This window comes from Panonychus citri, unplaced genomic scaffold, assembly GCF_014898815.1.
Source record: "Panonychus citri isolate SS breed McGregor unplaced genomic scaffold, ASM1489881v1 Contig00136, whole genome shotgun sequence".
NCBI classification, from domain to species: domain Eukaryota; kingdom Metazoa; phylum Arthropoda; class Arachnida; order Trombidiformes; family Tetranychidae; genus Panonychus; species Panonychus citri.
The window spans coordinates 778,120-793,784 of NW_026515541.1; the positions used below are offsets into that span (position 1 = coordinate 778,120).

Here is a 15,665-nt window from a genome sequence, read left to right on the forward strand (position 1 = left end):
AAAATGATTTCTTTTCAATTCTTAGTTTTAATTGTGAAACTTTTTTTAGACTGAGAGTCAATATTTTTCGGCACATATTCAGATTCGGATAACTAATAACCGGATGGGCCAAATAGTCGTCCTTTTGATTAATTAGAAAGTGACAGTTTCTAATTAAAGACCTCGTGATTGAGAATATGATAATTAAGAAAACTATTCAGGGATAAAACTATCAATAATTGTTTTCAGTCAATTATATTACGATTCACGTTTTTTGATGCAAACATTGAGAAAGAACCTGATGTGCTACAGAGACATCGAGACTCTCATTCGAAAGCTTTTTGAATTCTGCACCAATGAAAAATAGAAGCAATGTTTTAGGGGTCAAGGGTCAAAAGTTATAATTTTTTAAAATTTTCTTTCTTTTCTTTTCTTTTGACGGAAATTCCAGATTATCTGATAGTTGATTCCAGTTTTTCTCCAGGTGAACAGGTGAACATCTTGATTAATACACAAAATCGATTAAGAAAAGATTGATTTTCGTCAGTTGTAGTTGATTAAGCAAAGATGACAAATACTAGAAATTATCTCAACAATTTTTGATTGGTCAAACCTGAGAAAGAATTAAATCAAACACAAAAGTTGATCATTGATTTTTCTTGACTCTAAAGGTGAAAATCTCTTTTTTGTGTCTTTTTATAATTGGTTTGAACTTAGACGACTTTATTTTGGTAAAGCTCAGAGAGAAATTTCGTTTCGTATACTAAGATTTCGAACTGAAACTAACCTTGATAACTCAGATCAAAAGTGAAAGAAACAAACCGGCATACACTTTCCCTAATGACTATCGCAATATGGTCACTTGAGTCTTATTTTTTTAAGTGACCTTGAGATTAAAATGACCTTGAATCTTCACCTCAATGAGCTCTTTATGCTCTAGCAAAGCTTAGATGCAAGTGACCTTGAATTGACCCTAGTTGTCGTTATTCGTCTTTCACTATCTTCTAGTATAACTTTGGCGCAAAATGGCCAAATTGGTTCGAATTTATTTTTTGGTTGTTTTTTCATAATGAGAGAGTAAAAAATTGATAAAATCGCTCAAAGTCATCAATTTCTCACAAATTAGCTTAAATTTTTTAAGATTCTAGTTTGAAAGTTGTCTTCAGCTCTGGATAAATTCACGCTATGTGTTAAACCAGAAGAGTTGGACATTTGAAATGTATCGGCATAAAATCTGACAGGCCATAGAAAATTATGTAGAAAAAATTTCTGGTAAAAATAATAGATTTAAAAAGATATTGAACTTTACTTTTTGAATTGAAGTTGCAAGAAAAGCTCTATTAAAATGGTATATGGATTTGATTATCAACGTAATTGATCAATTGGTCAAACTGTAATACAGCCAAAGACTTTGAGTTTACAACCACTTTCTTAATCATTTGCGCTGTTAATGATAATCAATTAAAGATAACTTTTGATATCTAATTAGTTTACCATTTTAATACTATCATTCTTTATTCTTAATTTCAACTCGAAATCGACAATTAATAAGGACCATGTCAACCCTAAAACCGACATCCTCCAAATTGAAAATAAGCAAGATTTATTGATAGAAGCTTTGAAAAAACTCAGTTTTTTAAATGTCCATAAAGTTTGATTAGGCCACAATCAGCAATCGAAGTTTTTTGATTTGGGTCATAATACGTACACTAAACTAAATTTTGTCGTGATGTACAATCTGTAACAAGTTTTTGTACAATACCCCACGTCAGTTAAACGTTGGAAACCTTTTGACCATTAACCCCCAGCCAATCTTTTTCCTCTGATCTGTCGTCATAATTAAGACCTAATCATTGGTCTCCATCTTTGATCACCATAATAGTAACCTTTAAACCATATGTTTCACTTGTCATAACCAGTCGTAACCTTGTTACGCTGTACTTTCGCCTCAAATGTAACGATCTTGATCGATACGACTTTTATCCTGAGAGTACTTTCTGTTCTTGGTACTTTACCATACTTTCAACCAATTTACCCTCAAAAAATTGCTTAGGTTTCAACTACGTATTGACTGATCTCTACACAAGACATAATAAAGTTCATTACCTAAGGTCAAGGGTTTTACAAATTATTATTATAACTACTAGAAGCATTGAAATATTTCCCAAAGTCAATTTAATTACACGCGATCATGTTGGTCGCCCTTTCTATTTCTTAAATCATGTTTCAAACATCTCGTTGTTTGTTACATTAAAGCTTTCTGATGTTATCTTTATCAATACTACGCGATTCTATTGATTGTTTATTCAACTGTCACAATCAGTGGTATAATCAATGAGATACAATTAACATAATTGTTTATCTATCCAACTTTGTATTTACCTATGTAAGTGATACTCATAATCAGGTTAGCAATTAACAACAGTTGATTGCTGACGATTTCTAGACCTTACCAATATTGATTTGTGCCTTTTAATAATCAACTAATCACATTATTCTTGAGGATAATAATGAAAGGTGACAATTTAAAGTTGCAGTTAAAATTAACAGTTGAGTTTAATTGATTAACGTTTTGACTTGTTAATTGGTTAATTAACTCCAAATGGTTGATAACAATCAACTCATTTTATATTTGATTAATATCTGATTGATTTAAATACTAGATTTCAAGTTTGATAATTAAATTTTCGACAGCAGTGTAAATGTTAACAATTAACTGATTAAATGATTTATTTATGATGCAAATTAGCTGCTAAATATTAATTAATTGTATTGTAAAACAATTAATAATATAATGTTAAGATAAAAAATTAGGTTTTATTAATCAGTTGATTGTCTAACCAATTTAATTGTAGTAATTAATATCAATGGGGTAACGAATTGATGTAACCTTGATTTAGCACTGATTATGTGATTGTTGTTACAATTTAGTTGATAATTTAATGATAATCTGTTTTTATTAGGGGATGAATTGATTGGATTAGTTAATTGTTCCAATCAAAGTCAATTGATCAATTATTATCATTAAAAACGCCTCTAATTTAGTTAATAATGAGTAAAAAAATTTGATTTAGTAAATAAATAAACAAATTGTTAACAATTAACTATCGGAAAATTTTCATTTCTTGCAATATCATGAAGTCAAATTAAGCATTTAATTGTTCAATTAATAAAAAATCACTTTCATTAGGAACATCATTGTAATTAACTAATTTTAATGTATTTTGTTAATAAATTTTAAATCAAATTTTTATTTTAATATTATCATGTTAATCAACATGTACAATTGTCTTAACTCAAGACTACTAATCGCTTTGGTCTTAATTGTTGGTGAGTCTATTAAAAATCATCAAACTATTTAAATTGTAATTAAAAATTTGAAATAATTAGGCGTCTCTGGGGATGAAAATAATTACGATTCACTTAATTGTAATTTTGATAATGATACTTGCGGTTGGAAGGATCTTAATCATGTTTGGACAATCGGAAGCTCAACTAGTTCTCAACACAATTTAACCTGGACACCAATTCAAGGTAATTTAACAGTTAATCAGCTAATGTACTATGTTAGTTATTAGTTAATTGAGCTATTCGGTTATGTAATTAGGTGATCATAACCATGGACCTGGTGGTTACGCTTACCTTGATCCAATCAGATTGTGGTCCTCAAAATCACGAACAGGATCATTGATTAGTCCAGAATTGAAAGGGTCCGAAGCTTGTTTAACCTTCTGGTATTATATGTTTGGCCTGGAACCCGGTGAAATGACCGTTATCCAGTCGATAGGTGAAGATAGTGACACAATTGTTTGGAAACGTCAAAGTAATTTTGGTCGCCAATGGATGAAGTCGAGTGTTAATTTAGTTGCTGGCAACAACTTCGAACCTTGGACAGTTTCATTCATTGTTTCATACGCTGATGTGAATCATGAAATATTGACCATTGACGATACCAAATTATCGAGTGGACCTTGTTCATCATTCGAAATGTGCGATTTTGAAACTTCAAATTGTCTTTTAACAAACGAATCGTTTGGTGCTTCATTTTGGTCAGTTGGTCCAGTTTATAAACTTAATCATCCGTTAATAGTGACTGATCACTCGACTCAGACAGAAACGGGTCACATCGCTTACATTCGTGGTATTGGGGCCAAAGATGTGGCCATTTTGCAGACAGAAACTTTCAACCACACTGGTCATCGGTGTTTAAAGTTTTGGTACACATCGACTTCCGACTCGTTTCAAATGGAAATTAACCAAGTTGATCAGGAGCACAATACAAATTACCAATTGTGGACTCGTAATCGTAATCACTTTGGTGATTGGAGACAAGGTATTGTCCAGTTGAAAGAAATGGCCTCAAGTTCATATAATATTGACTTTAGAGTTGCTTTTACTAAACCTGATGGAGGTTATTATGCACTCGACGATTTATCAATTGAAACTGGCTCGTGTCCTGATTCAGTTGATTGTGATTTCAGCTACAATACTTGTCAATGGGCTACATCCAATTCTATGGAAACATTTGATTGGATTCGTATGAATGGTCAATTACTAGGATCGGGTCTTGTTGGACCAGGAAATGGTCAAGATGATAAAGATGATGATGATTTCTATCTGTATGCTTACTTTGATCCAAGTTTATCGATAAAATCAGCTATTATCGATTCTGGTGATTTTGACATTACCCAACAAGATCATTATTGTTTAAAATTCAATCTGTGGACAGTTAATCGGGTTAAATTGGAATTAATCGTTGAAATGTTACAAAACGAAAATGAATTGAAACCAGTGTTTACATTGAAAGATGAGGATTTCCCTGAATCATCATGGCAGCAGGTTAGCACCCTGATTTACGTGAATCATTCAGATTCAATGAACGATTTCCAGTTTTTGCGACTTCGAGCTGTCTATGTATCAGAGGATGAAGAACTTGGACCCGACGGTAAACCGAAACCTCATCCATTTGCTGCCATTGCGATTGACGATATTACATTTACTGAAGGACTTTGTCAAGGACAAGAACCAACACAAAACCCACCGACAACCACATTACCTCCACCGATCACCGATGAGATTAATTGTGATTTTGAAACTAATACGTGTGGATTATTCAATGATCCACTTAAATCGACCTCTTCTTGGTATCGAAGAACATCCGTTCGAACTAAAACTGACGTAACAAATGTTCCAGCCACTGACCACACTTATAATCAACCCAATGGTCATTTCTTATTTTCTCGGTTCCAAAGTAAAGGTGAAAAGAAAATCAGTGAATTATCAACGAAAACAATTAAGGCTATTGATTCAACCAAAGGAGATTGTCTATCATTCTGGTACTACATTAGAGGAACCAAATCAACCTCATTGTCCATCTCAATGGTCAGATCATCAGATTCAGTTGAAAAAATTATTTGGAAACGGACTAATATCTATGCCGACTATTGGTACCAGGGATATGTTAACATAGAACCAGTCGATTATGACTTCACCTTGGAAATCATCGCCGATCACTCAACTGATACCGATTCTGGAATGGCTTTGGATGACATTATTTACTCAAGTGGCCATTGTCCAGCTAGTACAGCAAGTGAAAATTGCGACTTTGAACTAGGTTCATGTGGCTATGATAATGGTGACGTTTTCAACGAAGTCTGGAAACTTGCCAATGGATTTGATAACAAATCAATCACAACCGATCACACAACTCAAACTGAATCAGGATCTTTCTTAATTGCTCAATATGACTCAACGATAACAGAAGATGGGGATGCTAAAAATGGTTACCTATTTTATGATTCTTTCGTTCATCCTCAATATAATTGTATTGAATTCTCAGCTAATGTTCACCGTGGTCAGTTATCATTTAATATTATATTTATGATTTTTATGGCTGAATTAGGAACGAATGATGTTACTCTTTGGTCAGCCAACGAAACACAAGGATGGACAACAGTCAGATTACCGTTACCGTTTCCTGGTCAAACAAAAATGCTCGCCTTTCGTTTCATTGGTCAAGGTTATGCTGCTCTCGATGACATTTCCTTGTTAACTGAATGCCAACCGGTAGGCTATTGTAACTTTGAGCGGGACACTTGTGGATGGACATCGGGCTCTGATGATTATAAAACATTTAGACGAGACCACGGGAGATTATATGATGAGTACAGTCCGTCTCATGACATGACCACGAAGAAAGATTCTGGTTCCTATGTTGTTGCTAATTTTGAGAAGATGAAAAAGCCGACCAGCGAAAAGTACAGTTTGATCTCCCCCTTAATCTCACCAATGACCAATTACTGTTTATCCTTTTGGTACTACAAGAATGGTAAAGATTTACCGACGCTTCATGTAATCCTCAATCAATTTTATTCAAAAATGATCTATTTAAAAACAATTGACTCTAAGACCAAGTTGGACTTTTGGGATCGTCTAAGTATCCAAATCGACAAATTAACAGGAAATCCATTCACAATTGAATTAAGAGCGAGTGTTAAACCGCGAACCTTACGACCCGCTCTAGTTGCTATCGATGATATTGAACTTTACCCTGGTCAATGTGCGGACTCTATCGAGGTGATCGATGAGACGGAATATTCCTGTGATTCACATGCCACAAAAGTAACGGGAAATTTATTGTGTGACTTTCACGCTGATTGTAAAGATGCTTGGGATGAATCTAATTGCGGCTACAATTGTGACTTCGAAACAGGACCTTGTGGGTGGAAAGGTGGAGTTAATCCGAGTGACCAATTGCGTATTATCGACCTCGATAAGAGCGCCATTACTCCTCAATATGAGATCAATTATCACGAAACTGGAAAAGGGAAATACTGGAAACTGAATACAAAAGTATGTAAATTCAACTCATGCAATCGTGGTTAACTAATCTCTTTAATTTTGTACCGATCTAGACTTCGAAGACTTTGACCTATTTAAGTCCAGTGATGAGAAATTCGGGTGAACATTGTTACATCGATTTCTATCTTTATATGACCATTGCCGATAACGATGAACCAAATTCTGATCTCTCTGAAATATCTCATCTTACGATTAGTATAGTTGATTTAAGATCAACCCAAGTGACACCGATTCATCAGATATCCGATAATTTGGGCAAAAATTGGCACTTAATTCGATTGTACATTGGTCGAATTCCGAGCGATTTCCGTCTAAGATTTGAAGTTCTAAGTAAAAAAGCCAACGACCGTATTGTTATCGATAAGATCACTGCCGATTCCGCTTGTTTCGCTCCTCGAACTGGTGATGCCAATTCATGTCCATCTGATAAATTTTTCTGCTCTCGAAGTAAAAGTTGTATTGACCTTTCAATGACCTGTGATTATTGTGATGATTGTGGCGATGGAGAGGACGAAGAAGATGATCTGGCTCAATGTAGCTTAAGGTCAGGTCGATGTGACTTCAACCAGGGTAATTTATGTGATTGGTCAACTCAAATCAGTTCAAATTCAAACCGAAAAGAAAAATGGAGATTAGTTGATTACGATGATGACACTTACGATGTTAGGTCAACATCTCCAACCCGTGATCATACGTTTAATACCGCTGAAGGTAAATTCATGATCAGCACTGGAACTACTGGGTTACCGAAGTACTCATTGACTAGTCCGTTACTTTATCGGCCTGATCCACAATCAATTTGCTCGTTCAACTTTTATTATCAATTCACTGATTCTCAGTCAGTAATTAAAGCGGTCAATTCATCGGCTATCGGTCAATCAAATCACAATTACCTCGAGGTTTCAATTGATCTTCCACATTTGAGCTCAACTTATTCGTTGGAGACAATTTTGGGCTCATATTTACTGGAATCGCCTCATTTCAAACGAGCGACAATTAACATTGGACCTGAAGTGGTCACTCACAATAGATTATTTCAATTAAGTTTATCGGCTGTCCGATCATCAGATTCATCAGCCTCATGGGCAGTTGATGATGTTTCTTTCAGTTCTGATTGTAAATTAGCTGATTGTTACCTTCGGTGTAGTCGAGATCAATCGTGTATAACTCTTGACCATCGGTGTGATTTCATTTCCGATTGTGACCCAACAGATGAGCCATCCAATCTTGGCGAGGATGAAGTTAATTGCACCTCAGTTAATTGTCCTTTCGGTCAAGATGATACTTGCCATTGGGAGGTAATTAAATCAAATGATTCAGAAACATTAACCTGGAAACTTTATCAACCTCTAAGTGATCCAGTTGATCAACCACAATTTATACCCAAATCAGATGCAACTAATCATGATGCTTCAGGTTGGCTCTTAATTTTTGATTCTCGTGATTCACTAATTGCTGGATCGGCTCAACTTTGGTCGCAAATGATTGGACGGACCTCTGCTCAATGTTCATTGAGTTTTAATTACTTTTGTCAACCTGACCAATGTGACCTTACAATTTACCTGGAGACGGACATTGATCGACCTGAGACTAATTTAAAACGCATTTGGGAACCTCATCAAGTTAATCAAGATCTAACAATTAAATGGAGACCAGGAATTGCCCAAATTGGAGCAATTAAATATGGTCGGATATTGATTAGTGGTTCAAGTGAATTCAACAATGATTCATTTGCAATCTCGTTGGATGATTTAACCTTCGTTAATTGTGCACCACCTCAACCCTCCCCACCAGAGACACCCTGTGATTCAACTAAATCATTTCAATGTTCAAACGATAATTGTATTGATAAATCATTTGAGTGCGATTTCGTTGACGATTGTCTTGATGGATCAGATGAATTATCTTGTGACAATTTACCTGCTCGGTGTGACTTTGAAACTCCTTGTGTTTCATGGAAACCTGATCCCTATCGATATGACAAATTCGCAACTATTTCATGGGGACAAACAGCTGATCTTCCCTCTTACGATCACACCCTTGGTGTTGCTTCAGGTACTTATTTGAGTCTTTCGGGTTCACAAAAATCGGTCGATGTTTGGGCTCGTCACTACTCCCCAGTTATCAATGGGTCAAGTGATGATTGTTCATTAAACCTTTGGGTCAATATTATTGATACCTCATTGTCCAGTGAACTTGTTATCTATCAAAGGTTCAATTATTCCACTTCCGGTTATCAGGTAATCGCCAGGGTTTCATCTAGTCATGTAGGTGAATATTGGAAAAAGTATAACATTAAACTACCTAAAACTGTTGATGAATATGAAATTGTCCTGGAAGGATTCATATCGAAAGATATTGATGCGTCGATCAACATTGATGACCTCACATTGACCAGAGGCTGTTATCTTGCTGAAAATGGTACAACCTTACCGGGTGTTGATGAACCCACGACATTACCTCCAACAACACCGGGATCTTTGTTTGATTGTTATTATGGTTACAAACCCTGTTCATCGGTAGTTAAATGTTACCCTTTTAAGGCTGAATGTGATTTCAAAGATGATTGTGGTGATGGTACCGATGAGGCCAATTGTCCGTCGCGTTGTACCTTTGAAAATGATTTTTGTGGATGGAAAAATAGTAAGAGCGATAAATTTGGATCGTGGATCATTAAAAGTGCCAGCAAAACAACTAAACCAAACATAGATCACACAGAAGGTGACGAATCGGGATACTATGCAATAGCGAAGTTTGAAACTGAAGAAACCGATATTTCAGTCTCTCTGACCTCACCTCTTTTCTCCTACTCCGGACCAAGGTGCACTTTCACCTTCTACTATTACATGACCCTCAAAACAATCAGTGATGCCGATAAACACCCAAGGTTACAGGTTTATCTTAATCAGGGCAACACAAGTAAATTGATCCAATCGCTTTGGGGTAAACATACCGATGCATGGTATATGAGTTATGTTAATATTGGGCAGCACGATGGCCCTTTCAGTGTCACTATTGAAGCAATTAAATTAGGTGAATCATCTGATGTGGTTAAGGCGATTGATGATATTTCTTTTGATGAATGTCCGAGTTCAAAGAAATCAATAATGGAAGATTGTCCAGTTAATCAATGGGAATGTCAATCAGCTACGAAATGTTTACCAGTTTATCATTTGTGTGATGGTTTCAACGATTGTAACGATGGTCAAGACGAGGTACATTGTTCAGTTGTCCCAGGTAATTGTGATTTCACTAGTTCGTGGAGAGGTCAATGTTTATGGACAGAGGTTGAAACTATCGAAGGAGGCTGTTCGATTATCAATCCCAGTTCGAAGGATAATTTCATTGAATTTATCGCAGATAAAAGTTTCGTTTGTGACTCGACTCTAGTCAGTCCCAAATTTCCGCCAACGACTCATGATAGTTGTCACTTCTCGTTTCAATATAAAACTAAAACTAATTCAGGTGATACTTGGATCAAGGTAAGTGTTTAATTAAGCTGATTGTTTGTTTAGTGTTTAATTTTTGTTATTTTGTATTCTCTATGGGATTAGATTGGTTTAATTAGTGAAGGTAAACATCTTGAATTAAACAGGTTTAAAGGTAATCGAGTATCAAACGATTGGACAATTTATCATTTAGCAATTAATCATTCAAAATCTTATCAAGTTTATCTTATTACTTCAATTACGGAGAGTGATTCAAGTATTTACCTTAAATCAATACGATTTTCACCAAATTGTCCAACTGGAGGACCTTTAACTCTTGAACTTTATCCTGGTAAAACTGAACCATGGGAACCATCAAGTGAAAAACCCTTTGTACCAACGACTGTCCCAACGGCTGTACCAACCACACACAAAGTGACCACTGCAGAACCGTTGACCATTGCCCCTCCAGTTACCCGGCCAGTACCAACCGAACGGCCAAAATCAACCACTAAGGCACCTGAACCGGTAACCAAAAGGCCCGAAGATCATTGTAACTGTAATGATAATCTGATTCCGGAAGAATGTCGGGAGTTTTGTCACAATAAAAAGATCGCCCCATTACCTCAAGGCCATTCCAAAAAACACTCAAGCGCTTCGATATTTTGTAAGTAGAATGGACCAATTTTCTGTGATCTTCTCTCATTTCTAATACTTTATTTTCTGAATTCAGATATTTCTCTTGGGATCATTGGCTCAATTGCTATAATTGTAATCACAATTAACTTTTTAATGCCAACAATTAACCGCATTCGTTATCGTCGTACATTAAGAGGAATACTTGACGATAGATTCAATGATGATGGTCAATTCGATAGCATCGATGGACGTAACTCAATTAACGACCCAAACTTATTTGGATTATCTGAAACACGAACAAGATTCGGAAATTTAAATGACTCACTTTAATTAATCATTCAAACTAATTAACCTCTATGCTGATTAAGTCTTATTTCATTCTTGATTAACAATCAAATCAAAACAATGCGTTAATTTTGAATAATACTTATAAAAACAATCATGCAAATGTAATCACAATTAAATCTTTCTATAGAATATTAAATTTTAGGTTATGTAATATATTGATTAATTCTAGAAATTTGATTAATCATTGGGTGTCAAGTCAATTGTAATTTACAGCTAATCATATTGGCTATTGATTTGTTTCCTTTGATCAATCAACATCAACTCGAGATGATTAATTAGATTGTAATCAAATGAGCCATCGATCATTAATCCAATTATGTTACAAACATGTAAATAAAGTTCAGTTCAATTCAATTTCTTAAACCATGAAAATCACCAAATCAACAAAGGTAAGAAACTTATAAGATATTAGATTGTGTTAATTAGTTAATTGCAAATTTTATCTTAAAACAGGTCAAGTTATTGATTTTAGTGTTAATTGTGATCATTATGGTCTATTATACTGTTGAATCGGTGGTCGAACTGAATTATGATTACAATTTATTCAACATCGCTTACGAAACTTCATACAACGATTCAGATAAATTTGAACTGATTTGTTTCCTTTGATCAATCAACATCAACTCGAGATGATTAATTAGATTGTAATCAAATGAGCCATCGATCATTAATCCAATTATGTTACAAACATGTAAATAAAGTTCAGTTCAATTCAATTTCTTAAACCATGAAAATCACCAAATCAACAAAGGTAAGAAACTTATAAGATATTAGATTGTGTTAATTAGTTAATTGCAAATTTTATCTTAAAACAGGTCAAGTTATTGATTTTAGTGTTAATTGTGATCATTATGGTCTATTATACTGTTGAATCGGTGGTCGAACTGAATTATGATTACAATTTATTCAACATCGCTTACGAAACTTCATACAACGATTCAGATAAATTTGAACCTCCCTGTATTGCGATATGTTTCAGCGTAACGGAGATACTGAACTTTACCTTGTTGTTGAGCAGTTATCCAGAGATCAAGCGACAAGCTGAAAAGTTAATGGATATCAACGATCGATTTACAAACTGTACAGCCGAACAAGTATTGGAAGATCAGGACGAAGGGCAAAAGTTGATCTTTGAACATTTAACTTTGATCCAAATCGATAAGATGTTGATTCCCATGGAAAAGTTATTCTCCTGGTGCTATTATCTTGACCAATCGATGGCACAAGCCAAATGTGATTATGGTCACGCACGAAAATACTTCTATGACCACGCAGTTTGTCAAAGTTTCCAATTTTGGCCTCGAATCGGGATAACTTTCAATCGTTCCGATCTAATTATTCCTGGTTATCGAAGTTTACGGTTACTTAATGTTGGCCTAGATTTTAGAAATCAGTGGGCAGTTAATCAATTAAGGGTTACTGCTCATCGACTTAACAAAGTACCTTGGAGTCAAGGGGAATCGACCATTGAAGTTCCGGTCAAATCTTCGCACGAAATCGCTTATGGACTCTCTTTTCAGGAAAAAACTGTTCGATTATTGCCCCCACCTTACATTAGTAATTGTAAAATACCATCAAAACCTTATACTTCCGTGGGCCATTGTTTGAGTCGCTGTTTCATGTCCAGTTTTACCAAAATTACAGGTCGATTTCCGCACCACTACGTAGTCAACAAACCAAATGACCTTAGATTTCTGGAAGGCGACGGACTCGCACAATACCATGAACTGGTCACTCAGTTGTACTCACCTTGTAACAAAATCTGTGGTCAGGTTGATTGTGTGGTCGATACCTTCGAATGGCGTAAAGTTGGTAGGCCAATTTATAATCTTCAATCAGGGTCGAAATCGTTAGTTCTTCATTTCCATCCTCCTTCTAAATTACCGTTAATCAAACAAGCAAAACCTCAGATCAATTGGTTAAACTACTTTTCCTCAGTGGGAAGTGTAATTAGCCTTTATTTTGGTTTATCCACTTTATCACTAATCGATTGGCTAATTAACAACAATCAACTACAAATTGTTACTTTTATTCGCAAATTGTTGTCATCAGATAATCAAGTTAAACCTTTGAACGTTGAAATTTTAACTTTCCAACGGATCGATTTAAAACCGAAACATTATTTAACTGAAGTTAATTCAACAATTGATTCGGCGATTGTTAATCAATATGATACAAAATTTTCATCTTTCAATGATTAATCAATGAATTGGATAATGTAACATTTTTAATTTATTTCTTTAACTCTGAAGTCCCTTTACCTTAATTATTGCACAGGGTTTTTGATTAATTTGTTTTCTCAGGCTGAACCCTTTGCTTTTTTAAGGTCTTGATTTCACCTTGATAAGTTATTTTAACAATTCTTTATATTTAATATATTAATTAATTTGAATTCATAATCATTTTGAAAATTTTGATTAAATTATATGTGTAATCAGTAGATTCACACAAACATTTAAACGAGTGGTTCATCGATTAGATAAACATCGGCGGGTTTACCAAGACAAAGGACTAAAGCGACACGTTGAGCTTCACCACCAGAGAGATTAACAACTTCTTGATCAAGTAGAGCGTCGATGTTGAGAGGTTTAACCACTTCGGCTTGGAATTGGGGATGGCAATAAGCTTCACGAATTTTTTCAAAGAGTAAATTCTTGACCGTTCCTTGAGATTTAGGGCTAATCTTTTGAGGTTTATAACTAATGTTAAGAGTTGGCACATCAGCGGCTCCCTCATCAGGAGGAAAACGACCGGCAAGGAGACGAATAAAGGTAGTTTTACCTGTTCCATTTTCTCCTAGTAATACTATAATTTCGGAGTCGGTGAAAGTACCAGTGGTTACATTCAATTCGAATTGATCACCCATCCTTTTCACCATCGTTGGATACTCGTAGCGACACATTCGTCTAACCTCCTCTTCGGCTGCTGTCTCGGAGACTTTAAAGACAAGAGAAGTATCTCGGAAACGAAGATTCTCAGTTGGGACAAAACCATCGAGAAAGATGTTGATTCCTTCACGAACTGAGAAAGGCATAGTTACCACTCCATAAGCACCAGGAACACCATATAAACAACAGATGAAATCTGATAGATAATCAAGAACCGCAAGATCGTGTTCAACTACAATTATGAATCGATCAGCAGCAATCAGATATCTAATGGCTTCAGCAGCTTTCAAACGTTGTTTAACATCAAGGTAAGATGAGGGTTCATCGAACATGTAAATGTTTGCTCTTTGAATACACACCATGGCGATCGCAAATCTCTGAAGTTCACCACCACTAAGATCTTCTACATTTCTGCTTCGTATAACATCATTAATATCCAACATAAGGCAAACTTCGTCTTGGTTTTTCATCTCATCCTTTTTGGTTAAATGATGTTGAACTGTACCTTTAACAGCTTTAGGTATCTGATCAACATATTGAGGTTTAACTATAGCTTTCAATTCATCTTCTAAAATTTTGGTGAAATAATTTTGAAGCTCAGATCCTCGGAAATAAGTCAAAATTTCACTCCAATCTGGTGGATCAGTTCCCCATCGACCTTTGAAAAAGAAAATTGGAAAACCATAAAAAAAAGTCAAACCATTAGAAAATAAAGATGGAACAAAATTAGAGCACAAGAACAACTTACCTAAATTGGGCTTAAGTTTACCAGCTAAAATTTTAAGAGCTGTTGATTTACCAATACCATTAGTACCTACAAGACCTAAAATTTCAGCAGGTCGAGGAATTGGAAGTCGGTGAAGTTTAAATGAATTTTGTCCATACCGATGAGTAGTCGCCTTTTCCAGATTACTTGGAAGATTGATAATGTGAATCGCCTCAAATGGACATTTTTTCACACAAATACCACAACCAATACAAAGCTCTTCACTTATTTTGGCAATCTTATCATTAGGTGTAACCTCAATACAAAGTTTACCCATTCGGACAACTGGACAACTTTTCTTACATTCTTGCTTACATCGTTTAGGTTTACATTTATCATTATTGACAATAGCGATACGAGTTAACTTATCTTGGGTATCACCTCCAGCTGGACCTCGTCCTGCCATTTTATTTCCTCAGGGTAGATGAGTGATAAGACCACAACAACAACAAACAACAAACAACAATTAAATCACAACGACAAAAAAAGCAGAAAATAATTAAAATCCAAGACAATAACAATAAAAAAAATCTTAATCAAAATCAAAAGAAATTTATTTTTAAAAATATGTTTTCAAGCCACGTTGACGTTTAAAGCGGCTCACGAGAGATGGCGCTGTTGCTTGAATTCGAAAAGCGGCAAATTCAAACTCTAAACCGAGACGAAGAAAATAATTAAAATCAATTTTTTCTGATAAAAGGAAAAGTTTAATTGTTAAAAAACTAAATCAACAAACGACCAAGAAAAATTTCCATT

General features: G+C 35.0%; 3 protein-coding genes across 3 annotated transcripts; 2 read left to right on the top strand and 1 right to left on the bottom strand.

Moving 5' to 3' along the window:
- Positions 1-3,090: 3,090 nt before the first annotated feature.
- LOC128392683 (MAM and LDL-receptor class A domain-containing protein 2-like) lies at positions 3,091-11,406 on the top strand. The gene is made up of 6 exons (XM_053352748.1): positions 3,091-3,309; positions 3,370-3,513; positions 3,587-6,831; positions 6,894-10,322; positions 10,395-10,935; positions 11,002-11,406. The coding sequence occupies exons 1-6, from the start codon at positions 3,246-3,248 to the stop codon at positions 11,235-11,237; spliced, it is 7,659 nt and encodes a 2,552-aa protein (XP_053208723.1). The 5' UTR covers positions 3,091-3,245; the 3' UTR covers positions 11,238-11,406.
- A 462-nt stretch (positions 11,407-11,868) lies between these two features.
- LOC128392685 (uncharacterized) lies at positions 11,869-13,517 on the top strand. The gene is made up of 2 exons (XM_053352750.1): positions 11,869-12,006; positions 12,071-13,517. The coding sequence occupies exons 1-2, from the start codon at positions 11,983-11,985 to the stop codon at positions 13,454-13,456; spliced, it is 1,410 nt and encodes a 469-aa protein (XP_053208725.1). The 5' UTR covers positions 11,869-11,982; the 3' UTR covers positions 13,457-13,517.
- A 193-nt stretch (positions 13,518-13,710) lies between these two features.
- LOC128392462 (ATP-binding cassette sub-family E member 1-like) lies at positions 13,711-15,474 on the bottom strand. Its single transcript, XM_053352490.1, has 2 exons — positions 14,892-15,474; positions 13,711-14,801 (listed from the first exon to the last, which is right to left on the bottom strand). The coding sequence occupies exons 1-2, from the start codon at positions 15,313-15,315 to the stop codon at positions 13,711-13,713; spliced, it is 1,515 nt and encodes a 504-aa protein (XP_053208465.1). The 5' UTR covers positions 15,316-15,474.
- Positions 15,475-15,665: the final 191 nt, after the last annotated feature.

Bases quoted from the DNA above. Each gene is read 5' to 3' on its own strand.
- LOC128392683 (XM_053352748.1), top strand. From the start codon at position 3,246: ATGTTAATCAACATGTACAATTGTCTTAACTCAAGACTACTAATCGCT. The intron at 6,832-6,893 runs GTATGTAAATTC...GTACCGATCTAG, and splicing joins ACTGGAAACTGAATACAAAA to ACTTCGAAGACTTTGACCTA. The intron at 10,323-10,394 runs GTAAGTGTTTAA...CTATGGGATTAG, and splicing joins CAGGTGATACTTGGATCAAG to ATTGGTTTAATTAGTGAAGG.
- LOC128392462 (XM_053352490.1), bottom strand. From the start codon at position 15,315: ATGGCAGGACGAGGTCCAGCTGGAGGTGATACCCAAGATAAGTTAACT. The intron at 14,802-14,891 runs GTAAGTTGTTCT...TCTTTTTCAAAG, and splicing joins TAAACTTAAGCCCAATTTAG to GTCGATGGGGAACTGATCCA.
- LOC128392685 (XM_053352750.1), top strand. From the start codon at position 11,983: ATGAAAATCACCAAATCAACAAAG. The intron at 12,007-12,070 runs GTAAGAAACTTA...ATCTTAAAACAG, and splicing joins AAATCACCAAATCAACAAAG to GTCAAGTTATTGATTTTAGT.